We start from the raw sequence: 26692 nt of genomic DNA, 5'->3' as shown, positions 1-26692 counted from the left end.
TTTTTAAATAAATACATTTGTAAAATAATTTTACATTTTTGGTTACCACAGTTAAACAATAGTAACCATTTTCTCTGGATTTATAGTTAAATATTAAAATGTTAATTTTCGTAAGGGTTGTGGTGTTGTCTCTCGTAGCTCCCCCTAAACCTATAAAAAAAATCTGAATTTTTTTCAGCTAAATTCCTACTGTAACATTACAACTGATAATAATGATGTCCTTTATATAGTATTTTGAGTAATGACTGATGAGCAACGTGCTGCTGCTTGATTAATTAAATAAAAAAACAAAGACAAAAAAGCATCTTTACAGATGAAACTGACCTGAAACCCTGAACAGTAGTTCTGCTTCTCTGCTCCAGCTGTGCGCTTCCACAGTCCACTCTCTCTCTCTCTCTCTCTCTCTCTCTCTCTCTCTCTCTCGCATTGATTACTCTGAGTCTGATCCAACCCGTTTGGCGGAGGCGCGGAGAGCGCGCGAGTCATGACTAACAATTCATGACTTATTAGAGATTTAATTATCAAATGGCGGATTCGCAAATGATCGCTTTAGTATACAATAATGATATTAAATAGTGGGGCAAAATCGGCTGCCAGGCCACCGGGAATTGTCCCGGTTCTCCCGGTGTCCAGTCTGCGCCTGATTTCCACAGACACGCAGAATGTGCAAGTCATATATTGCATTTTTGGGGCTTAATATTCACAGACACTAGTCGATGTCATGTTTTGATTCAAGTGTACTGACCTACTTTTGATTTAGTCATCCATAATGTGGCATATTCCGTCCGCGTTAGGCATTCCGTTTTTATGACTGGATTCTACGAACCAGACTGTGTTTCCGCATCCCGGAAATTATCAGGGCGGTATGTCTCAGAATAGTCAGTGCAATTTGGGAAAGAAATCAGTTAAATCTGTATGTGGATGTGTGTAAATATTCAAATGTAATCCCCTTTGTAATCATTAAAAATTTCATAAGTAACTGTAATTTAATTACTCATTTTTTCGTAGTAATTGTAACTAATTACAGTTACAATAATTTTGTAATTAAATTACGTAACGCCGTTACATGTAACTAGTTACTCCCCAACACTGGTTATTAGCAATAAAATTGTTTATCGTCTTGTCAGCTATTTGTAATTTTGCAGTAAAAGAGATCTTTTAAAACTCCTGAAGCTGGTTTCAAATGGCATAATCACAGCAATGTACAAAGTTATTAAAGAAATCAAAATACATATTTTGTGTGACAGTGAAAGTTTCAACTGCTCAGTCTGTTCTGAGTCCATTTTAGCCGTTTTTAACGGGATACATTTCAAGGAACAAAAACTCCCCGTGTCTGGTATGTTGTTCCAGAGCTCTTCCAAACTACAAGTGCAGCCCACAAAAATGTAAGATCTCTCCACAGCAACCAGAGCCAAGACTGCTGGAGCGTCAGGAGATTCTTTTATTTGCGAGTTTTGCCTTTTATCCTCGCATATGGTCACAAACGGCAGCAATAATCCTCATTCCCTCGTTTTCATTAAGCTCTCTCTCTTTTGGATGAGAGTTGGGAGTCTCTTTTGTCCCTCAACCCAGCAGTGACACATTGTGAGGTCTTTTCTCATAGCCAGCGTCCTCGATCTATCTCAGCTCAGCCAGGCGGAGTGCGTCTGTGTGTGTCTCTCCGTATCTCCATTGACATTTTTGCATGCCGGTGTCACGACAGACCACCCTGAGCTAATATAAACCAGCCCGGCTAGCCAAGACGCTTCACATCCTGAACACTCACCGTCTGCCCTTCGTCTTCGCTCCTGGACCTACATTTGGGTCTGATATTTCACTACATCACGTCCTTGCCCCAAGTGTTGTGTCTAGCTGTCATGAACATCTTGCATTCCTGATATTCCAAGTTGCTTGAAATGTAAATGAAACACTGTAATGTGAGAGATGCTGTGTGGAATGCGCACCGAGCGTTCGTCTATAGTTGTCGGACTCGGTGGCGGGAACAGAATTTGTATGAGGGTATTGTGTTAGAATGAAATACATGACCTGAAAGGGTTAATTATGCCACTTCCTCCCTGTGATGGTCTTTGTTTGGTTGCTGGGCTTCACGTCTGAAGTGTCTGTTCCCCATCGGCGGTGCCCTCATCGCAGGCCACACGCAAAGAAAGGGGTGTTGGAGGGCCTTATACTGCAAAAACTTGAGCCTCACTTTAATTTAAACCCACCTAAACTGAGACCTCTCAGGTACTGTGAGAGACTAGAACTGCAAATTGAATAGAATTTTATTATCATTATTATATATTTTGAGCTAAGGTTTTGCTACTGTGTAGGCCTGTCGTGATTGTCGATAAATCAATTAATCGCACGATAAAAGAAATTTTAATCCATTTTTTAAGAAATGTAACATGTCACGATGTGGGGTTAGTCTGGAGCGCAGCCTGTGGACAGCCTGCAGCAGAAAACACCCTCTCCGATGGCACAGATGTCCAAGGAATAAAGAGATAACATCTTGCTAGAGTGGCCAGCTTTGATACAGCATACAGCACTGAAGTGATACAGCATTGTACTTGCACTACTGCTTTATTTTAATACCGTGTAGCATATTTTGCAAGTAACTTCGTTGCCCTTTCTCTCTAAATGGGCCTACTTTTCGCTCGCTTCATTTGGCTTGCTCAGCTAAATATGTCTGTAGGCAACTCGGGCAGTTGCGCTCCTGAGGCGTCTGTCGTTGCTAAGCATCCATCAGCTGTTATCTCCTTTACAACAAGGACATTTCAGTAATGGATTTCCACCACCGAAAACCCCTTGCTGTAACTCTGCTACAAGATTTATTTTCGAAGAAAAGTAAAAAACTGCAGTGTTTCACCCCGAAAGGAAGCCGATTGAGCTGGTTCTTTTCGCATGACCTGCTGCGCTTGCGTCATTCTGAAAAGCAGAGATGTTTTTAACTAGGTGTTGTGTGGACGCGCAAGTGTGTTGCTTCCATTATGAGCGTGCATACCGCATTTGAAATAACGAACTTGAGCACAAAAAAAGACGTGATATGTGATTGGCCCCTTCATCAGTCAAAATGTCTACTTTCAGTTAACGGTTAAATGGTCAATATGAGTATCCCTAACTGGCATATAAACATAATATAACATATAACAAAATTAATTAATTTTAAGCCAAACAAAGTCAACATGTTGGTATTTCTTGCTCTGAATCTGCCATAAAATAAAATAAAAGTTTATTGATCTTTAAAAAGGTGTACCTGCGTTATTATGCCATTATCATTATATTAGTTGAAACTGATCTTAGAACAGCAATATTATCGTTTATCGTGATGATTTCTTGGACAATTTATCGTCGAGCAAAATTTGTTTTCGTGACAGCCCTACTACTGTGACAGTGTTACATTGAAATATATAATATATTTGCTGTCATTTCCTATATACTTTACACATTTCCCTGTGAGACTGTAGTGAGCTTGATGTGCAGTATTGTCTTTTTGTGTGACTTTGTGATTTCTCCTTCCTGTTTTAATTAGGACTGTAAAAAAACTCTGTCCATCACTCTCGTCATCCACTTATATAATTTTTCATTTGTCACATCCGTTTATTTACTCAACAGTTTGCTGATATTGCAGATACCAAACCATGTGATTTTTAAAATGCAGCGGAAACCATCCCTGTAGCTAGTTTTTCCTGATTGTAGCCTGGCTCCGGAAGGATGTTATGGGTCAGAGCTTTGAGTCCGGCTGGCGTCTGTCCCTCTCAACCTCACGAGACCCAAGCCTGGTCTGTGGCCCAGTCCTTCCTCCACTCAGGCTTAAATCCCAAAGGATTCTCCCATAAGCCCCAGCGTTGTGCTGGCCGCTTCCAGGCTTTAGCATCGACTCTTGGACAAACATGTAGCGGTAATGAAATCCCACTAGACTGTGACAGAGAATACGCGGTTAACAGCTTATGCTAACAGCCTGTCAAAACCATGATAGCTGTAAAAACAACAAAGCTAGAGCAACAATAAATAGTTTGTTAAAGAAAAAATAAATTCTGGAATGTTATTCTTTAGCAAACCAAAATTAAAACTTAAAAGCGACAACGACCAAAATAAAAGTTTTTGGTTTCTTACAATTTTCTAAAAACTACTTAATTACCTCTCATCAGTTTTAATGTGAGAGAAAAGCCATCAGCTACAGAACATTTAAAGAGTTCACCAGAAATTGGAAGTTCTTCCATCATATATTCAATCTAGACGCTATGTGACTTACATTCTTATAAAAAACGCTGCACTCATGGACGCTACTTTATCAGATTAAATGAAAATGCCATTGAAACTAAAGGGCAGTTGGTTCCCTTCAGAGATACTTTCATTGTGCCCCATGTAGAAAATGCATAAGATGTTTAGCAGAATGATCATGCTGCTTATTTCCATACAATAGAAGTGAATGCAGATTCAACAAAGCATCAGAATCCATATGAGGTTAACTTTTCATTTATGAAAATGATGAATTTGGAATGATTTTCATTTTTGAGAGAACAGTTCCTTTAAGACGACAGAGTTTTTTCCTTCCCTTTAATTTTAGGAAATATATTTAAAATTTATGAATCAATAAATGTACTTTTTATGAGTACATTTTATTGTTTAGCCCATAGTTGTTGTCGGTTGAACTTTGCTCCTTTTCTGCAGGTGGTTTTATTATTTTAACAACTGCAGATGCCACATAAATGAAATCTTCATATTTTCTTTCACATAAGCTCTGAAACAGTGGTTTCTTTTATATTGACTCCATAAATCCTTTTGACATATGCATGATTGAATACTTGAATTTACAACTGTAATAGAGACCAGTGTAAATACTTCTCTGTAATATATAAGTCTCTGCTGAAGTATTATTTAAGGATCTTCTGTGTGTGTGAGGGAAGACTGTCTATGAACATCTCTGTTTATTCTGTAGTCATGATGAGGGATGGTTAGGGCAGCTGCTCTCTCTTCAGGGGTCAGAGGTCAGGCTGGAGTCACTGGGATCCTTGGCTGCATCAAAGCATTGGTGGCCTGCAGTTATTGGCTGTTTTAGTGCATTACTTACATATCATCCATTGCTTCAAATGGTGTTGACAGTGAAATTGTTAAAATAGCTTTATGGTTTATTTTTGCACAAGTTATTTTGATACGAGCAGATCGGGTCAGAAGTGTCAATAATTTATTACACTACTTTTTCAGCCGTGTGTTTCAGCAAAGCTGCATCAGATTTGGAGCCTTTGCATGTCGTGTGCTTGCAGTATCTCTTTAGCAGTTTTGGTTATGTTATGTTATGTTAGGTTATGTTTTCTCAAAGTAGAAATGTTAACTTGTTTTCCTACAAACACGTTCATGATTTCCTATTGGTATTACTGGAAATCATGTGAAAGTAAATGGTGTCTTAACCATGCTTGACAAGTTTTCCAGTATCAAGTCTTTTGTAAGGTGATACTGCAAAATTACAGTTTACAAAATTACAGTAAAAATACAGCAAATTGAGAAAAAAGATGATTCATAACATTACAATCTTTCATATGAAGTAAAAAGATTTGAAAATTGGACAAAGACAAAGGTGCAAGACTGTACATGATGGCTTAAATTTAAAGAACTACAATACCATGATGGAGAAAAGATGGAGAAATATAAAACTATTGATTTAATGATCAAATCAACAATTTATTGAAGTTTATTATGAAATATATGCGTGTGTGTGTGTGTGTATATTATATACACACACACTTAATAGACAGAGCCATAGGCAATTCAATCTGCAATAATGAAACGATATTGCGTAGCTTGTCAGTGATCTACGGCTCTGTCTATTAAGTGCCGCTCCATTTAAAAGCAGGTGATGGCGATTTATTGGTAATCACGAAACCAGATTTACTGAATAGATGCGCATGATCATATAGTTAGATATATCGACCAGCCCTAATATATTCTACTGAAAGCTGCTGATATTGACAGTTAATTCCTCTCAGGCCGGCGACTGACTGGATGCGTGGCGCAAGCGTCTCAGCTGCGTGGCGTGTCCGTTTTGAATTCGGCTCCCATGTTAACAGGTTAGAGCTTGCAGACTGCCTGCATTAGACACGCGTCTCAGGCACGGCTCGAGCCGCACGGAAAACGCATGCATGCTAGAAATAGAACCGACGCCTATTTTTCACGCGACACGCAATCGTGTTGGAAGTGTTTCCAGGCAAAATATAATAGGAAAATATGTTTATATGTCATTTTGTACACAAATATATAGTAATTCATGACATTTTGATGTTTGAAAGTCTATAGGTTGACATAAATTCAGATATAAGTGTAATTAAAAAAATAAATAAATAATTATTGATTTTCAAATATTGCACCTGTCAAACATAGTCTATTTTGCCGTCAATACTGTTGACGGTGTCGTTTATCAGTAGGCTTTATATTTATGCTCAACATGAAGTATAGATATTGTTGTCATGAAGACAAGAGCCTGGTCTGTTGGCGGCCTCCCTCTATGTCACCTACAGCAGCAGCAGCGTGCCAGCGCCGCGTCAGGCACGCTTCTGGTGTGTAAAGACACAGAAAACGCCAAGCAGCCGCCATGCAACTGACACGCAGCAGAAACGCCACGCATCCAGTGTGTCACCGGCCTCAGGAATGCGCAGAACACACATGTTAGTTTGCAAGTTCTTTGAAGTCGGCTAGGTGTGTCCTGGTCTTTTAATAAAAGGATATACTGTACAGTAGTTTTGTCTTTAGAGAGAGTTGTCTTAAAGTTTTCATTTAACCTTTACTTAACCAGGCTATTTAATTAAGAACATGTTTTTATTTTCAGAAGTCAATTCACGTGTATACAAGTTATGAGGCATTTTCTCCTGATAACCCCGAAAACACTTTCAGTTTTGACATCAATCGAATCTGTAAAGGGTCTACTTTTATTTGTATACAGACATTTGTATACAGAAGAAAACTTTTTAAATTTATAAAATAAAGATAACAAACAAGGTGTGCTGTCTGCAGCCATTGTCTGCGCTGATCTTCATGTACAAACACGTCATTAAAATGAACTGTAACTCCGTGAATACTCAACGAAGAGACTAGGGCTGCAACTAACGATAATTTTGATAATCGATTATACTGTCGATTATTTTTACGATTAATAGATTAATCTTTATGTACTTATATTTTAGTTTTGCCCATTTTTTCCAATTAAATTATTAACAAAGGGTCTTTATCATTCAACATAGACTTTTAGAGATTTTAACTATTTTGCATTGTCATATCCTCATCAAAAATATACCTGGAGTTGTTTTATTGTGTTAGTAATCCTTTGTCAAACTCTTCTGCAATCAAAACACTGACCCATACTCTAGCAAATTTCACCAGGAGATTTCAAATAATGTTTTCACCATGGCAGTCCTTAGAGCTCCTAAAGTAGTTTAACATCCCGAACAAAGCCTATTAAGGAATCTTTCAGAACATATTTTCACGAAGAATAAGAATAAAACAGAATAAATTTGCAGTACATTGCATTTTATTATTTTTTTCCTGTAAACACACAGCTTATACCTGGGAAACAGCTTTATAGCTTATGCTTAGAAATTGTAAACAATCCTTCGAATAAAGTGCCAGTGGCATGAAACCTGAATGGAACTCACATTTTAAAGTAAAATCCATCAGAAGGTTGTCCAGAAAAAAAAACACACACAAAAAACCTGCTGTGTGAAAAAGAGCAGTGAATACTTAGAAAAAAAAAGTGCATTTCAAATACATTTAAACGTACCTCTCTCTCATTCAGTCATAATTAGGCTGAGAGACTGAAATTATGAACTGGTAAACGACAAACTGATCACAGAACATGTTTGTAAATCTTTAAATGTTAACTGTTAAAAAGCAATGTTATTAGCTTTTACGACTAAAAATTTGCAAACAACATTGTACTGGAGAATCTGCACAAATAAAAGTCTTAAACATTTAAACAGTTCAGTAGTGCAGAGTTTACAGGTTACTCTTATTTTTTGAAGGCTCAAAGTAAAGTTCTCCCACACTTTGATTAGTTTTATCTTCCGCTTTTTTCTTTTTCTTTCTCAAGCTTACTCCACTGCCGTCTGTCTCCAGCATCTCGCTGAATGCAGCAGACGCAGTTCGGGAAGCACGTGACATAAAACGAGGCCAGCTATTGGCTATTCGCTACTTCACTTGCTGTACTGGCTGAATAAAACCTGCGGTGGCTCATTACTGCCACACTTTGGTCATCGCAGATTTAACATATGCACAAAATGAGCCGCTTACGACATATAAAAGTTGTTTAGCAACTAATCGATGACTAAATTAGTTGACAACTATTTTAATCAATTAGTTGTTTCAGCTCTAGAAGAGACATGAGATAGAAAGCTTGTTGACATGTCTACTTTTAAACGTAACAAGTGCTACCGAAAACAAATATTCTGTGATAAAGTAATCCATATGAAAACTCGATGTCCAGTCTTTCACGTCTCCCTTCATTATATCTAATGTGACTACACCCACGCGCTGAACGCGCTATTGAGATTATAGTGTTTCACTAAAGCACGCGGCTTGAATACGCCCACACAGAAAACAAAGCAGCGAGACTGTTCTTCAAGTTATACTTATTTTACTGTTTGCTTCGCGCTGAAAGGAATAAGACATAATTCACCTCCAAAAGATGCACTGTGGATTACCTCAGGATTTGAGATTTGGATTTCCTCAGAAAAAAGAATGAAGCGCTTTATTCAGCAGAGATCATGAGTAGGCTCTTTTGATTTATTTATATACTTGTATTAGGTTTCACATAACAAGCTTGATGTAAATAATAAAAATGTAACAAATAAATGTAACTGTAACAAATGTAACAATCAATGCTGTTCTTTCAATTTATCCCAAAATAACCTGAAAAAATATTCTCAGCTCTTTTTCAAATTAATAATAATAATAACAATAATTGTTTTTTTTTGTAGAAAATCAGTGTGTGACTGGAGCAATGATGCTAAAAATTCAGCTTTGAAAGTCAGCTTTGATTGTTCCTAATAAACTGTTAAACTGCACTCGCAAGTGAATTTTAAATTATTTTGTGGGATAATTAAATATATTGTAAAATAAACTACAAACATAAAAATATATAAAAATTTTTTGTCCTCACATTCTTTCTTGTAACACCTCCCTCTCAGTGGCACAGATGACTGAAAGGCTCATTATGCAGCTCATTATGCAGGCCTTTGTCTTCTCAGGTGTAAATCACAATGATACTCATGATAGTTGACGCCTACTCGCAAATGACTTTTACAAACAAAAAGTGTCTTAGAAAATTTAAATCAATATATAGTTTTCTGTAAGTGAGTAAACAAGATGATTTTCACATCATTTAGAAAGAAGAATTCTAGGCTACAAGATCCAATTCTCAAAAGTCCCGGGAACCAATGTTCTGTATGTGTTTTATGGCCTTATTCAAATCATTTACAATTTTTTCGTTTTTCACAAACACACGCATTTTTTTTTCTCACAAAAACACAATCATGTACATACTGCTGCTCACATATTATTATAGCACAGTTTGTGCTGATTACAGTGATATTAGACTTTAGCCATTTAGATGTGTATAAGAAACTGAAAAAAGCACAAATGTCAGGGCATGACAAAACTTCTCCAGGCCCCAAAAATACCTTTAGACCTCAGAGGGTTAAAAGTTATCATTAAAAATCAATATCTCTGTGGAGAAAATGAATGAATTTTCAAACATCTAGAACCCGATTGTTGCACTTAGATAGCTATTTGTGTGCAGCAGGATTGTAAACCAATGAGATTTCAGCGTGGGCGGAGCTATGCAAAAATAAAAACCTAGTAGAATTGCTGTGATATTCCACATTTGTATTTTGTTTTTGGTAATATTGTTTGCTAAACAAATACATAAGAGTATCTCTCAGATTTCGATCTTTGAGTTTTCTGCCATTGATTTGGTAGCATGATGACATGTTGGTTTGTAATTATCTCTACAGTATATTCCATCTCTTCTGTGTCAGGCTTTATCTCTTGACGCAGATATGCCATGGACATTAGGAAGGAAGTGATTTCATGCCCCTGCTGTGGAGATTCACTCTTATGTGTCCTTCCTTTTCATGTCCTCAGATCGTATCGAGGCTATATCATTATATAATGAAGCTTATGTAGAGAAGAACATGCCTGCCATTTGAGCCACATGTTTTCTTTTTTAAACTTCTTGAAACTCTGTATCCATTCCACACAACTCCTATAGACCACCTCTTGGCATTCTCACTGTGGTCTGGTGTCCACTGGCTGCACAGGAAGTGGCTCTAAGCTTTCCTCCAGTGCTGCTCAGAGGTGGGTGGTAGAACATTCCTCCAGCGACGGCTGTGAAGACACTGTATCTCTGCTCCATCAGATAACATACTGTTAGCTGTGTGGGGTTGTGGGAGTGCTGTCTATCCCAGACAATTTCAGCTGACCTTTGATAGCTGAATCATTTCATTTGCTTCAATAAAGTATTCATTAGACTTTTCTTTGAAGATGACAAGAAGTCTTGCACATTTCAGTGAATTAATCTCACAAAACCTGTCAAGGCCTTGTATTTGCATTTTTTACAGTAATTATAATCATCTTTGGGATTTTTTTTGACTTTCTACTTTTGTTTTTAATTGTCATTAAAGATAATTGATAAGAATGTGCTTGACTTTGATTGAAAAAAAATGTTATTTTTATTATATTATAATAATGTTTCGCATATTATAGATATGTAAATATGAAAATGAAATTATGATGTTGTGTGATGAATTTTACAATAGAAGTGCATTTTAGATATAATTATTTAAAATGAAAATTAAGGACTTTTAAGAAACAATTCATCATTTAAGGAAATTTTAGGACAATTATATTATGTAGATAATATTATATAATTGAATATTTACATGTATATTTTATAATTGTTTAAAAAGGAAAATTAACTTTGTTTTAGGACCATTTTCATAAAAATTAAGTAAAATTAATTTCATAAAAATTTATTTCCCTGATCTACATAATGAAAATGATCATTGAGAATATTTTTACTCTTGACTTTGTTTGTAATTATTATTAAATATAATTGAGGAAAATAGTGTCAGTGGAGGAAAAAACTTCATAAAAACAGGATTACACCATTTTATAACATTTATAATTTTATACCATTTTAATTACATTACCCTGATCTACATAATGATAATCATCATTGAGAATATTTGTACTCTTTGTTTGTAACCCTTATTAAAGATAATTTAAAAGGCAAATTAATTATCCGGAAAATAACGTCACAGTGGGGAAAAAATCTTAACAGGATTATATTATTTCTTACTTAAATATTATACTACTCCTTGAATATAATATAGTCTTATTTATTTGTTTGTTTGTACTCATTGTAAAGTGTATCATATAGAGTTTGTGTTGTCAGGAGAGTTGGCTTCATAACAATCTGATCTCCATCTGCTCTGACCTGTGAGAATGTGTGTGTAACATTAGTTAAACTCCCACACTGCACTGCACAAACCCCTCGCTCCTGGACGCATTAGCACCTCAGTACGTCTGGAGACGTTTTGTGACATCACCTTTCAGACAGCAACAGATCTTTGGGTGGGAAAGGATCCGATAAAGGGAGGACTACCGTGTTTACTCACACATGATCCTCACAGGAGGGTTTTGGAGCGGCGATTAGGGAATCGTTTGCACGCACACGCCAGCTGGGTTCACTTTGCCCTGCCAGAACACCACTAAACACAGATAACTCATGGTGTATCTGGCCGTGGTGGCCTCGTGGGGTCTGGATGAGGAGGGGTCCGGGTGGGCCACTCTCCTCTCTTTTGCTCATGACACATTTTTGATGCTTGACTGCATGCTGACCCCTCCAAAATCAACACGCTTTCGCTGAGAGACGTCTGAGAGCTGACGTCTCCAATGAGCTGGACGGCCCTGTCCTCCACACACCCATAAAGCAGACTAGAAAGAAAGCCCACTTGAGTTAAATCCGTCTGTGGCTTTTTGGAGACTAAAACCAGACCTGAATTACAAAACAAACACAGACGCAGCAAGTCATGCAGCTGTAGAGGAGAGAAGTAGTGTCAATGATAGTTGTTTAAAGGGATAATGTACAGTCATTATCACAAAAATAAACTTGAAAAAAAGAAAGAAAGTGGAGGAGTCTTTTTATCACACTGAAGTTATTTATTTTGCATTAATTTACAATGCTTGTATAATCTTTCCATTTATGCATCATTGCATCCTTCAAATAAAGGGACTTCAGGCTTCAAATAAATGAAGAAAAACAGCCAATAATGAAGCAAACTGACAGAGTTGTTATAAAATGTAATAGCTCAAAAAAAAAAAGTGGATTAAAAACATTGTGATACTAAAAGAATTTGTCTTTTGAAGTCTAATGCATTTTCAAATTAATTACATTTTTATGCACACTGGACATGTTGCAAGCTTTGGTCTTGTCTCTCTTGTCTGGATCGGACAATATTTGGCCGAGATACAACTATTTGAAAATCTGGAATCTGAGTGTGCAAAAAAAAATCTAAATGCTGAGAAAATCGCCTTTAAAGTTGTCCAACTGAAGATCTTAGCAATGCATATTACTAATCAAAAATTACATTTTTATTTATTTACGGTAAAAAATGTACAAAATATCTTGATGGAACATGATCTTAACATCCTAATGATTTTTGGCATAACAGAAAAATCAATCATTTTGACACATACAGTTTTTTTTGACTATTGCTTAAAATATATCCCAGTGACTTATGACTGGTTTGGTGATCCAGGGTCACATATAATAATATTTTTGCAACCAAACTTTGCAGTTAAACCATTTTGATATATGTGGAATCAGCCATTAAATTATAATGCATTTTAATATGACACTAATTTTGCTATATTAATTCAAAATTTCTGCACACTGGCCACACTGATGCACGGTTTGCTCTGTTTTTGGTCAGTGGCTGTATAGCTGGAGGCTGCAGGAGAATTAAGGCTTTTACTGAATTTAAGAGGTCCAGACAAGAGCACTAAGAGGTGTACAGTCTAAAAATAGACACACACACACACACACACACACACACTTCTCTCTGGATGACTCACTCAGACACTCAGGTCTCCACTAGAGCACTTGGAGCAATCATTCAATCAATACTGAGCGCAGTGACGTCATCATCATCAGACCCTCATGATGACCTCATCCGGATTGAGAACCTTTCAGCAAATCGGTTTGCAAAGGGGTCTCAATACATGCAGTGATTAAAGCTGTGGCAGTGTAACAATGAAAAGATTCCCTCTGAAGTGTGTGATGTGTCTGAGAATACAGTGGATGTTGTTCTCAGCTGTTCTTTTTTGCAAATTAGCAGGTCATTTGAAAGTGTCAACTGGAGTGTTTCTCTCATGGTGGGCTCCCAGAGGACGAGGGTTGTGCCCCTTTAAGCCGGTACCATCTGGCAAATGCGTCAAGGTCAAATAGTACAGGTCACTCATACCGTATTGTACTGAACTATACTGAACCATGTTTTTACCTTTTGTGTTGTGATGTTTTTCTTTTGTTGTTTTTTTTTGTTGTTTTTGTGCTGTTGTTGTTGTTTTTTGGATTTGATTGGATAAAAAAAAAAGTTGAATGAAATTTGTCTGCTATTGTGTTAATGGTTATTGTCATGTTTCATTGCCCACATGGTCTTAGTTATATCAACAGTAATGTTGAAAGTGGAGAACGTTATAAAGAGGAAAGTCAAAAATGTTTTCATTTTGTCCTTAAACCATATTGCTATTGTATTCTCTTCATTTGCAAGTTCAAGTGATCTAGTCAGACATAATAGGGTCTATAAGTGTGGGGTCAGCCTCCAGCGGTTGCCATGGTTACAGGCCCGGGGGCAACGTGTGCATCCATCCTAACAGTGGCATGTGCAGTGAGCTGGCATGATCACGGGTGAGCGAGAGAGAGAGAGAGAGAGTGAGACGGCAGCTGTGCTTCTTCTGCCCAGGAAACGCATCAGGAGGTCAGACAGCTGCAGGACACTTCAGATGAAGCTGAGCAAGTCTTGAGACATTATATAAGCTCGGCCTGGGTTTGCTGTCAGGGCAGGATTCCCAGAATGAGCAAATGTTTTGGTAGGGATAAACACAGACTTTATTTTGGTGCAGGTTATACAAAGAATGAACAAAAACAGTTGAATTCGATGAGAAAGCAGCATATTAAATATCTTTGTGACACTGATTTGTGGTAGAGGAATGTAGGATTTGTAGGTGGCTTCCAGACATTGCTGTGCAGCTGTAAAGGTGTTTTGAGTTCCCTGCTAGGGAAATGCAAGGTGCTTACAGGGATGTAATGTAACTTTAGGGGATCTTTCTGGGGGTTTCTGCCTTTTTTTTTCTTGTCTGTGAGGCAGAAATCGTAAGGCAGTGCTTTGTCACCGTCATGTTAATTCTGTGTGTGCATGTGTATTTTATCATTTATAATAATTATTAATCTGTATAAATATACATAATGTTTATACAATTTTTTAGAGAGTGTGTGTGTGTGCATATAAATGAAAAATATATATAAATTATTTGTTTTTTTAGTTCATAGTAAGTAAATATATTACTCTTATCTTTTTTAATTTTGTTAGCATTAATTATAGATGTATTTGTGTATGTGCGCTTTTATTTTAGAATTTGAAATTATTTTTCATGAATATCTGTATTAAAAATATGTATTATTTTTTAAGAATATGTGTGTACAATAATTATTCATTTTTTTAGTTCGTAATAAATATTTACTTTTTTTCTTTCAAATTGTGTTAAATACTTTTATCTATAAATGTGTGTATGTGTGTGTATATGTGTTTGTTTTCAGTTCTTTATGTATTTCTTTTAAGTTTTCATTTTTGGGGGGAAATTGTTCTAATGCCATAAATATATAAACACAAATATACATATTTAGATTTTATAATATAAATAAAAATGGTCAAAACCTGTCACTGGGATGGTACCTTTTAGGACCTAATGTGTACACCTTAGGTACTAATATGTATGTTCAATATGGACCATTTAGTCCTGGGAGTACTACCCCAGCTTTTTTTCTTTTTTTTCTGAGTGTGTGTGTGTGCATATATGCGTATGTGTGTGTATATGTATATATACATTTCACAAATTTTTTGAAAATGGTCCATCATTCATAACCATCTGGTGTGACACAAGTGTGTGTGTCTCTGTACTCAAGGCACAATTGCTTCTGCTCTAAATGGAGAACACGTGCATTAGTGCAGCCTCGCTCAAACACGTCACACGCAGAGCACAGCAAGAGACAGAGAGATTACGGATAGATTCAGATCTCAGTGATATGGCTTAACGTAAAGCCTGAGGCTTTAAAACCTTACAGTTCAGAAGAAAACCCTTTCTCATTCAGGAACACTGGACAGAGGGAGGAGACAGCAATTTCTGAAAAGAGAAGGCCAGATCTGATTGGTCAATTGAATTCGGGACTCGTCGGGATGACGATAATTACGAGATTAAAAGCATTTTAACTGTTGTAGTTGCTGTCATTTTGGTTGTTTTAGTTTAGAATGGTGCTGGGAAATCATAAAAATTTTTTTAATTGCGATTAATCGCATTATTGTCTGCGATTAATCGCAATTAATTGAATTGTTATGCACAAACCTAACAATGCATTCAAAAGTAGTGTATTGTGCTCTTTTTTTCATTTAAAAGTACTGCTATATGAGCAAAAGTTCAATAACATTTGGTTTGCAAACACTTCAAACAAATAAGTTTTTTTTTTTTTACAGCAGTATTCCTTTTACATAGTAGCAGTTAAAATATTTATTTTAAATCTTAATAAATTTTAACATTAATGTAATTATATTAAATATAAAAACAAGATATTTGTCACTGCCAGGACATTAACATTTTTATAGAAAATATTTTATAGTTTGTTTTAGAAAAACAAGTCCTGCTCAGAGTCCAGAGCCTCGATCAACACATTATAAAAGACATCTTCCGAGTAGAGACCTGCACGATCGCGGGACAACACTTGATGTGCGGGTAGAGACTCATGTGTACGGGAGAATAATTAGGGTGTGCTCACACTAGACAATTTTAACCCCCAAAAGCCTGGTTCGTTTGACTAGTGTGATCGCTCCATTTAGCAGTCCCTGGCTCGGTGGACAAGAGCACAGTTCAGTTACATGTAGATCAGTGTGTGTATTCACTATCCGCACTGGAGCACAGATCTTCTGATACGTGCTGCATGATTGCGTGAATATTTCTGAGTGGCAAAAGCAATAGATGTATAATGCAATATATTGTGAAATACAGTAAACTAATCCGGATTTTGTTTTATTATGTAGTTGTTATCACGTATTCTGGGTAAAATTTAGTGAGTATGCATTCTGAATACTGCAAATACAGTAAGATTAATATGAACATATTGTTATTCTCACTAACTATTTCGATTGATGAAGAATGAAATGTAGATCCTATGAAATATGCTGTTAATTTGTTCCTTTCTGTGCCATTCGTCAAGCTGTGAATGTCGAGCCAAAATAATTCACGTCATCGTCTGTCTTGTGTTCCAGGGCTAATATTGATGAGGTGGAGACGGAGGTGGTGGAGATCGAAGCCAAGCTTGATAAGGTACAGTAAGACGCTTTAAAGCTGTCACTTGACCTTCCGACCCCGTGAGAGTGCATTTAGGCCACATGTTTGAAAATCACAGCTTGGATTTGTTAGAAATCACATCTAATACCTTCCAAGGCCTCTGTAGCCAAACACTGACATCAGCCGCTCCCACAACAAGGTCAAGCGGTCAAGCTCAGGCTTTACGGATCATCAGTGTGCAAATGCTGGTGTAAATCTAGCAGAGAAAGCAGGGCAGTTTGTCATTAGAGAGCAGAAAGGGCATGTGTGGAGAGACATTTGAGGTATATGAGATTGGAGGAACATTGTGGATTAATGTATAGCGATGGTAATCCTGTTTAAATGCTGTAAAAGATGGCTGAACGCCATCGACAGGAAGATCTACTGTAATACAGGAGTCACAAGACGCTAGCCTTTGGGCAGATGACATGAAATTTTTATATTATTTTATTTTATTTTATTTTAGATCACAAAAACGAAAGCTAAATATTAATTTTATTCCGATTTAACATGACTTACATTTTCCTGTATTAATAAAAATGACCTCTTAACCTTTTTGGAGTCCAAATAATTCTATTCTTTCTATATTTATTTTATACAAAATTAATATGAGTGAAAGTTTGTCTTATATTAATTAAATTGACCTCATATTAATACAAAAAAAAATTATGGCAAGAAATGGTGACGAGTTACAAGTTAATCTAAAAATATACACACGATCCCTTATGTTTATACATTTTAATCTAAAAAACAAAAAAGCTAAAAAAAAAAAGACCATTCATGAGAAGATATAGGTTAAATAATCTTTAAAGAAGTGTTCATGTGTTGACAGATGTCTGGAGCACATATGCTTCTCTAATTCCTGCGATCTCCATCTGTTCCTGAAAACCTTGAGTGACAGCTGTCAATCAAGATTACACAAGTGTCATTTTAAAAGTCTTCTTTGGTCTTTTTTTCTGAAATGATAAGGATTTGAAAACAAATTCCTTAAAATTTATATTTCTTTTTTTTTTTTTATTAAATTATTGATCTATTTATTTTTTACATTTTGTTTTTAATGTTTTTATTTAATGTATATTTTACTATAGAAAAGTCCTAGATGCAGTGGTCTCTTCTCATGCATTAGGTTTAGTTGTTTGTTGTTTAGTGTTTCCATGCATTTTAATCACAACAACGTTCAACTTTTGATCATTTCATCAGGCTCAGCAAAACAACAGCTTGTGTTTTATCATGACTTCTGATCTCATGTGACTTTTCTCAGAGGAAACTGTTGGAGAAATCACACTGAAAAGGAATCATTGTTTGTTTATCATATGTAGGAAACTTAACATTTGGAGTCTTACTCAAAAACAGTAAATGATGCAACTCATTCTATTTTTGCATGACGATTTCTTGTTAGTTCTCACGTCTGGCTGTTCAGATGTGGAGTCTGTGGGTCTGTTCAGCAGCTGTGTAGAACAAGGCTCTTTGTGTTTGTTAGATTGACTCATGAGGAGAGTCTGGGAAATTAAGAGATTTTCCCAAAGCCATATTTTCAGCTGGATGTGCGTGTGCGGACGCAATCGAAACGGCACTTGAGGTAAGAAAGAGGAAGATAAAATACAGAAGAAAGAGCAATACAGGAAGAAAAGGAAACTAACCGGTTTGAACGTGAGGACAGACACATGGAGCCCATCTGAGAATGTGTCCCATCAGGCACAAAGCAAACACACAACCACATGTGAAAGGCCTCCGCTGAGTCTGAGATGTTTGGCATGTGCAAAAGTGGGAGATTTTTGCCTTGGCCTTTACATTTTGGAACTGGTAATTGGCACATTAGTGAGGAGAATTAATGCACAGATGAGAGCGCACCTGTTGTGTCTGTGTGTTTGTGGGATTTAAAGAAAGATTTCAGGTTTCAGTTAACCTAATGTTTATATAAATGTACTGCATTGATATTTTAGACTGATGAGAGAAGTGTGATTATAGTAATGCTGTTATAATGAAAGGCTACAAGCTCATTATTATGATTTTAGACAACTTTACAGCTTTTGATTCCACTGAAGAATTCTTTTAAATGCTTTTTAATGAACTAGTCTGTGTTTCTGAGCAAATCTTGAAGTGTAACACACAAAAATACACTGGTCACCATCTACTAAATGAATCTTCTGCATGCAAGATTTGATTCACTGAGACGAATCAAATTCCCCTCCATTAACAAAACAAAAATACTAACAAAAATATTCATTTTTAATAGTATTAACTAAACTTATTTCAGTATTAGTGATGTAATATTAACTAGAAATTTAACACTTTAACTAAAGAAGGATGCAAAAGCATACTTTAAAAAATATGTAAGTTAAATAAAAATAAAAGTAAACATTTAAAAACATAAATATATATAGTCATTTATTAGTCAGTTAAGGAAATGCATTAGAATATTAGGCAATGTCACACTTAACATTTTATAAAATAATTATGTTTTGCTACAAAACATCAAAGGGTAGCCTATTAATATTCCGCTCTGTCAGTGCAGTTGAGGTTATGATTAGGACTAAAACGCATTACGCATGGATGGCTTATCATGTCTTATGTTAACCTCTTTCTCTTTTGGTGTTGTTTAATAGCTGGTGAAGCTGTGTGGCGGTATGATTGAAGCTGGGAAAGCGTACGTCACCGCCAACAAGCTCTTCATCAACGGCATCCGTGACCTATCCCAGCAGTGCGAGAAGGACCAGATGATATCGGTAATATTTGATTGTGTGTGTGAGTCGTAATGGAAATATGGTTCCTAAGAATTCCGTGAATGATTCTTTTAGAAGCTTCACAGATGTCTTAACTTAAATACACAATCAACAATAGTATTTATTAGGGGTTACCCCGACTAAGGATTTTCATCGTTGAATCTGAATTTTTTTAATTTGGGGGCGGGGCAAAATACATTAACAAGAGTCGATTAGTCAGACATTCAACATGATTACTGATGTTAACACACAAGGAAAATGTGTAACCCACCTCGCAGATACAAACGGGGTTAATAATGTTTTATGTTTGGATTAAAAAATAGTTAACATTTAATGTCAGCGAAACTCTAAGAATTCATAACATTTTTATCATTTCTGTTTTGAGCTGCCTGTGCTGAAGATAACCAGTAGAGTGAAGCATAGCAGGTTTTTAATCAATGGGATTTAACTCATTTATCTTGTATAGAATTTGCTTTGTTATTTTTACAACATTTCGTTAATATTACGACTTATAGGCTATCTGCACAAAATGCCTCAAATGCACAGGAACGTGTCTGCATGGCTCTGAAACATTTAAATGTTTTATTAGAATTATATAATATTTTTGTTTACTTTATTATAGATTAGTTATATTTATTATTAATTATAATAATAGTATAGTTTACTTGTTTATTATTAGTTTTCATTTCATTATTATTAGTATTCATTTATTATATTATTGTTATTAATTGTTATTTACCACTTATTGATTACATTTGTAATTTATTATTATTTTTAAGTAGACTTCTGGGAAGTATATCTTCCAAATTCACAACAATAACACCGATTCAATGAGTGAGACATTTGGCTGATTCAGTCCAATTCACTCAGCTTGATACTCTTTTTGGATCACTTCATTAAAAAGTCTCATAAAAGTAATTAATTCATAAATCAGACCTCACTGGATGCAACCAAAGAGGAGATTGCCGTAAGAAAATGTGTGGCCTCTCTCATTACATTCTTATGGCGATGTAGATAAACAGTATAGACGTTCAAGAACTGTTAGCAAAACTGTACAACATAAATCACTCCATTGTAGTCATTTTTCAACCCTAAACTTTCGTCTGTTTTTAATTTTGAGCTCTTTACTGGCAGGCTCACTGACATGAGGGCGTCAGGCTGCTGTTTTGAGACACTCTTTGACCCTGATTAGACATGGATTTAGTCAAAAAGAAGCAGGCCGGGGCTCCTGTACTCTCTCATTTCTCTCTGTCAGTAGTGCCAGTTGGGTTAGACTCATTGCCGCCATCTGTAAATGCTATTAAGAGTCTTTTGGCTTCTCTTTTCTTGTACCCAGCTGACTAATGTTGAGCATCTTATTAAAACCTGCTGCTATTTGCATTTTCCACTGTAAATGGCCCTCAATTACATTTCCATTTTGACAAAAGCTGTTGCACGCTCAGCGGGGCTTGTTTTCCTCGGTCGGACGGACTTTACATGGGCCAGAATATGAATAGATGGTGATACAAAAATGTGAATGAATCACCAGTACCTCAAAAGAAATTTTTGGTCTTGATGAAAATGATCAAATTTGAGTAATGATGACTGTGACCTGTTCTTGTGTTTTCACAGGACTGTCTGGAGAAGTGTGGCGAGAGTTTGCAGGAGATTGTCAACTATCACATGGTATGTCTGCTGTTTTTCTCATTTGTTTCTCCTCAGATGAGTGACTGCGGGATGGATCCGCTGAGAGCGCCTCACGGTGTCATCGTATCGTGAAATGTTAATGTGTTTTCCCTCATGTGTCGCTCTGCTCTAGAGAAGGTGCCGTGGTTGTGATGTGTGTGAATGATTTAACGTGCTGTGATGCTGTGAATCATGAATGATCCTTGTGTTGAGTGTAAATCATATATGATGCTCTGTCTGTTATTGTGAATGTCTTTTCTGGTCATAAGAGATGATAACTAGAGCAGCTTCAGGACCAACATTTTATATTTGATATCAAGTGGCGACACAAAACAGTAACATAATTGTGCAAAAGCTAAAAAAAAATATATATATATATGTATGTGTGTATATTTTATAAAATACTAAACTGAAGTATTGTTTAATATGTAATAGTTATAAGTAGATAATAAATAGTAAAAAGAAATAGTAATATTAATATATTTAAAGTATATTATGTATAATCAATATGTATGTAAATTATAATACATTTATAGTAATAGAACTAGACTAAAGTATAGTGTAACATTTATGTTTGTGTGTGTGTGTGGGTGTGTGTGTGGTTTATGTTCTATACATACAATTTAATAAATGTGTGTGTGTGTGTGTGTGTGTGTGTGTGTGTATATATATATATATATATATACAAATTCAATTAAAATATGTTCTCAACTATGTGTTGCTCCGAGTGTGTGTTCACGGTTTGTGTGTGTTCACTGCTGTGTGTGTGCGCACTTTGGATGGGTTAAATGCAGAGCACAAATTCTGAGTATGGGTCACCATACTTGGCTGAATGTCATGTCACTTCACTTCACAATCATGGGGAAGACTGCTGATCTGACAGTTGTCCAGAAGACAATCATTGATACCCTTCACAAGGAGGGTAAGCCACAAACATGCATTGCCAAAGAAGCTGGCTGTTCACAGAGTGCTGTATCCAAGCATGTTAACAGAAAGTTGAGTGGAAGGAAAAAGTGTGGAAGAAAAAGATGCACAACCAAATTATTGTCAAGCAGAATTGATTCAGGAATTTGAGTGAACTTCACAAGGAATGCACTGAGGCTGGGGTCAAGGCATCAAGAGCCACCACACACAGACGTTTCAAGGGATTTGCTGAATCACAGACAACGTCACAGGCGTCTTACCTGGGCTAAGGAGAAGAAGAACTGGAATGTTGCGCAGTGGTCCAAAGTCTTCTTTTCAGATGAGAGTGAGAGCAAGTTTTGGATTTCATTTGGAAACCAAGGTCCTAGAGTCTGGAGGAAGGGTGGAGAAGCTCATAGCACAAGTTGCTTGAAGTCCAGTGTTAAGTTTCGACAGTCTGTGATGATTTGGGGTGCAATGTCATCTGCTGGTGTTGGTCCATTGTGTTTTTTGAAAACCAAAGTCACTGCAACCGAGCAATATTGAGGCACTTCATGCTTCCTTCTGCTGACCAGCTTTTTGAAGATGCTGATTTTATTTTCCAGCAGGATTTGGCACCAGCCCACACTGCCAAAAGCACCAGACCTGAACAAAAGAGAATCTATGGGGTATTGTCAAGAGAAAAATGAGAAACAAGAGACCAAAAAATGCAGATGAGCTGAAGGCCACTGTCAAAGAAACTTGGGCTTCAATACCACCTCAGCAGTGCCGCAAACTGATCATCTCCATGCCACGCCAAATTGAGTCAGTAATTAAAGCAAAAGGATCCCCCACCAAGTACTGAGTACATGTACAGTAAATGAACATACTTTCCAGAAGGCCAACAGTTCACTAGTTTTTATTTTTATTTTTTGGTCTTTATGAAGTATTCTAATTTGTAAATTGGTTGTTTTTGTTAAATCTGAGCCAAAATCATCACAATTAAAAGAACCAACAAATAAATAACCAACAAATAACCTTACAGCTTTACTGAAAAACCAAACACATGGATGAGGAGGGTTTTGCTGAATTTTCATGTGTAATAATGAATTAGTCTGACTAATTATCCGTCTTGCTTTTCTTTGAAATGCTCTAAGCAGTACATGTTAGGGAGATGTGACTATTGCTAGACTCTAACACTTCCAGTTTCCAACTGCTCGACCGATGATGCCATCACCACTGCCGTCCACTCAGCACTCACACATCTAGAGAAAAAAAGACAAATACGTCAGAATGCTGTTCATAGACTTCAGTTCAGCATTCAACACAATCATCCCTCAACAGCTCATTCACAAACTGGTCCAGCTGGGGCTCAACACTTTGCTGTGCAACTGGCTGTTGGACTTTCAGAATGGAAGACCTCAGGCAGTACGGGTCGGCAGCAACACATCCAGTACCATCACACTGAACACTGGGGCCCCCCAAGGATGTGTGCTGAGCCCCCTCCGCTTTACTCTGCTGTCCCACGACTGCACACCGTCATACAACTCCAAACTCTATATTAAAGGTCCCATTCTTCGTGATTCCATGTTTTAAACTTTAGTTAGTGTGTAATGTTGTTGTTAGAGTTTAAATAATATCTGTAAAATTCTAAAGCTCAAAGTTCAATGCAAAGCGAGATATTTTATTTAACAGAATTCGCCTACAAAAAACGCCCTGTTTGGACTACATCCCTCTAGTTCCTGCAGTAATGACGTCACTAAAACAGTTTTTTGACTAACCTCCGCCCACATGAATTCACAAAACGGGGGGCGTGGTCTTGTTGCGCTCCGACGGAGGAGGAGGAAGAGCTGCGTTTGGTTTGTCGCCATGTCGTCGGAACGCTGTTATTTTCATCTCTGAGTCCAATCATCTTTGTTTGGCCTTCCCAGGGACGCTGTACTTGGAGATTAATGGTTAAAATTTATGTTTAACTCGGTTCCCGAAAATTATAATCCACATGTAAAACTATGTGCAGCACATTTTGCTGAGGACAGCTTGCTGAGGACAACTTCCTCAATCTCAATCAGTTTGATGCCGGATTTGCACAAAGATTATTCTTGAAAGATGGAGCAGTTCCGTCTTTGTCTGGAGAAGGCGTTGTTTATGGACCACAACCGGTAAGTGTATTTTATTATTTAAGCTGGTGTGTTTAACAGTTTCTGTAACTTATTACACAAAGGGCAACGCTGTTTAGCTTTGTTAACTAGATGTTAGGGCTGTGCAAAAAAACAAATGCGATTTTCATGCGCATCTCGTCAGTAAAAACGCTCCTGTGAGTACATCTCCAGCACATGCTCCTGCCCACTTGCTTCTCAAAACTAGTCCAATCATGTTACCAGGAGGACAGCCTGCGCTCAGCTGCTGTCGAATCACAACACAGGAACCACTGGCCCAATCAGAACTCGTTACGTATTTCTGAAGGAGGGACTTTATAGAACAAGGAAGTCATCAGCCTGTTTTTATGACAGTGAAAACAGCGGTATACAGATAGGTGAATTGTGTGAAAAATACTGTTTTTTTACATGCGAAACATGAACACATGTTATATTGCACACTGTAAACACAATCAAAGCTTCAAAAAAGCGCGAATAACGGGACCTTTAAGTTTGAGGATGACACAACTGTAGTGGGTCTCATTAGCAACAGAGATGAGACAAACCACAGGAGCGAAGTGAGACGCCTGGCCAGTTCCTGGGTGTGCACATCACAGAGGACCTCTCCTGGACCAACAACACTGCAGCACTGGCCAAGAAAGCACAGCAGCATCTCTACTTGCTCCGCAAACTGAGAAGAGCAAGAGCCCTACACCATCGAGACCATCCTGACTAGCTGCATCCCTGTGTGGTATGGTGCCTGAAATGCGTCCTGCTGCAAGTCACTTTAACGCATAATGAGAGCAGCTGAGATGATCGTTGGTGTCTCTCTCCCCTCCCTCCAGGACATTTATGAAACCCTACATCGCAGGTGATCCCACCCACCCGTCACACAGCTTCTTCAATCTGCTGCCATCAGGGAGGAGACTTCAGAGTCTCCAGGCCAGGACCAGCAGACTGAAAGACAGCTTCATTCATCAGGCAGTCAAGAAGCTGAACTCCCTCCCGACCATAACTTCCCTCTTCTCTTTAGTCCCAGTCACCACTGAACTCTAAACCTCTAAACCTCCCCTCTTTTGCACCCCCCACCCCAGCTCCCACATCCCCAGGTCCTTCCACTCCCCCAGAACAAACTCTGACCTGCACCAGTCACTTTGTGCAGCATTGGTCTGCTCACTACCTCATTCAACTACATCTTCAGTCAGTTTAAATAAAGAACTGCTCTGTGAGCTTTTTGTCACTTTAAATCAGTCTGAATAATATATTTTGCACTACTATCATTTTATGCTAATTTTATCTGCACTGTTTGTTTACATTACTGATTGGCACTCTATCTGCCATGTGCCTTGTGCTGATTTATTTAACTGTAATTTTGTTTTTCATTTAAATTTATTTTTTAACATGCCCTTATTTGTATAGTTGTATTTTATAATTTATCTGTATTTATCTGTATTTTAATGCTATACTATTAGTGTTATCTGTATGCACCAAAGGTCTGAGAGTAATGCAGTTTCAATTCTCTGTATGTATGTGCTGTACATGTGGAAGAATTAACAATAAAGAAGCCTTGACTCATCTGCTCATTCTATAAGTGTGTTGTTTTCCAGCTCTCTCTGAGGTATTAAATCTGACCCGTGCACCACAGGCTGTCTGTCTGTGAACTCACTGCCTGTTTAATGCCCTCTTTTGAGAACCGAGCACTGGGTCTTTATAGAGGAGCTGTACAGAGGCCAGCAGCGCCACATGGGGAAATGACATCACAAACCAGGTTAATGCGCAGGGTCATCAGAGGGCTGGGAACTGAATCCTGCTGTGATGGGGTGTGTGTGTGTATGTGTTTGGCAGCACCTGAATAGTGTGTGCAGTGAGGTATAAACATGGACGATTGAGGGTCACTTATATAAATGGATGCAGAAAGACAAACACATGCATCAGTGCACAAGAGCACTTACAGTGAGACAACAGGGATGTAACACCCCTCCATTATTAATACAATTTGTATGAATAATATATATATATATATATATATATATATATATATATATATATATATATATATGTATATGTGTGTATGTTTTTCAGTCTTCTTTACTCGTATTTAACAAGGGGGGTAATATTTCAGACCTTAACTGTATATATACACATAAATACTGTATATATCTGGTGTAAATTAATGATTGCATGTTTTTCGTGCTTTTAAAACATTTTATTTTTGAGTAGGCTTGTGCTTAATTTTTCTTTTCTTTGTTTGATAAATATAAAATTGTTCTTGAATATTTCTTTGCAAATATATATTTAAATTTACGTGAAAATGTATATGCATGTGTATAGTTAAAATGTTTCTAAAATAATCCAGTTAATTCATGACATTATTATTTTAAAATGTGCATAAAAGTAATCATTTACTCCATTAACTTGAAGTGCATGCAGACTGCTTATGTTTAACCATGTTCTTTATCAGACATCATAAACATATAAACATGGATGTGAACACCTTTAAATTTTTTTCCTTCTTTTTTTTTATTTCATATAAACACTTTTTCAAAAAATGTTCATCTACAGTATTGATCAATGACAAATGAATTTTGAAAACAATTTTGGTAACTTTAAACAAAAAAAGGGGGGAAAAAAGACCTGTTGTTGAGATATGAATGATGGATGTTG

At 36.9% G+C, this 26692-nt stretch overlaps 1 protein-coding gene across 2 annotated transcripts in view; it reads left to right on the top strand.

Moving 5' to 3' along the window:
* The window catches only part of LOC132118456 (arf-GAP with coiled-coil, ANK repeat and PH domain-containing protein 3-like), a 75375-nt gene that overhangs the window by 19207 nt on the left and 29476 nt on the right, over positions 1-26692 (top strand). For both annotated transcript variants that reach the window (XM_059528307.1, XM_059528306.1), the window contains exons 2-4: positions 16563-16620; positions 19230-19349; positions 20958-21011. In XM_059528307.1, the coding sequence (XP_059384290.1) occupies positions 16563-16620; positions 19230-19349; positions 20958-21011 (232 nt within the window). The remainder of the gene's footprint in view (positions 1-16562; positions 16621-19229; positions 19350-20957; positions 21012-26692) is intronic.

Source organism: Carassius carassius, chromosome 37, assembly GCF_963082965.1.
Source record: "Carassius carassius chromosome 37, fCarCar2.1, whole genome shotgun sequence".
NCBI classification, from domain to species: domain Eukaryota; kingdom Metazoa; phylum Chordata; class Actinopteri; order Cypriniformes; family Cyprinidae; genus Carassius; species Carassius carassius.
Note: the sequence above shows the minus strand (reverse complement) of the source record. Positions and strands in the feature narration are given on the sequence as shown.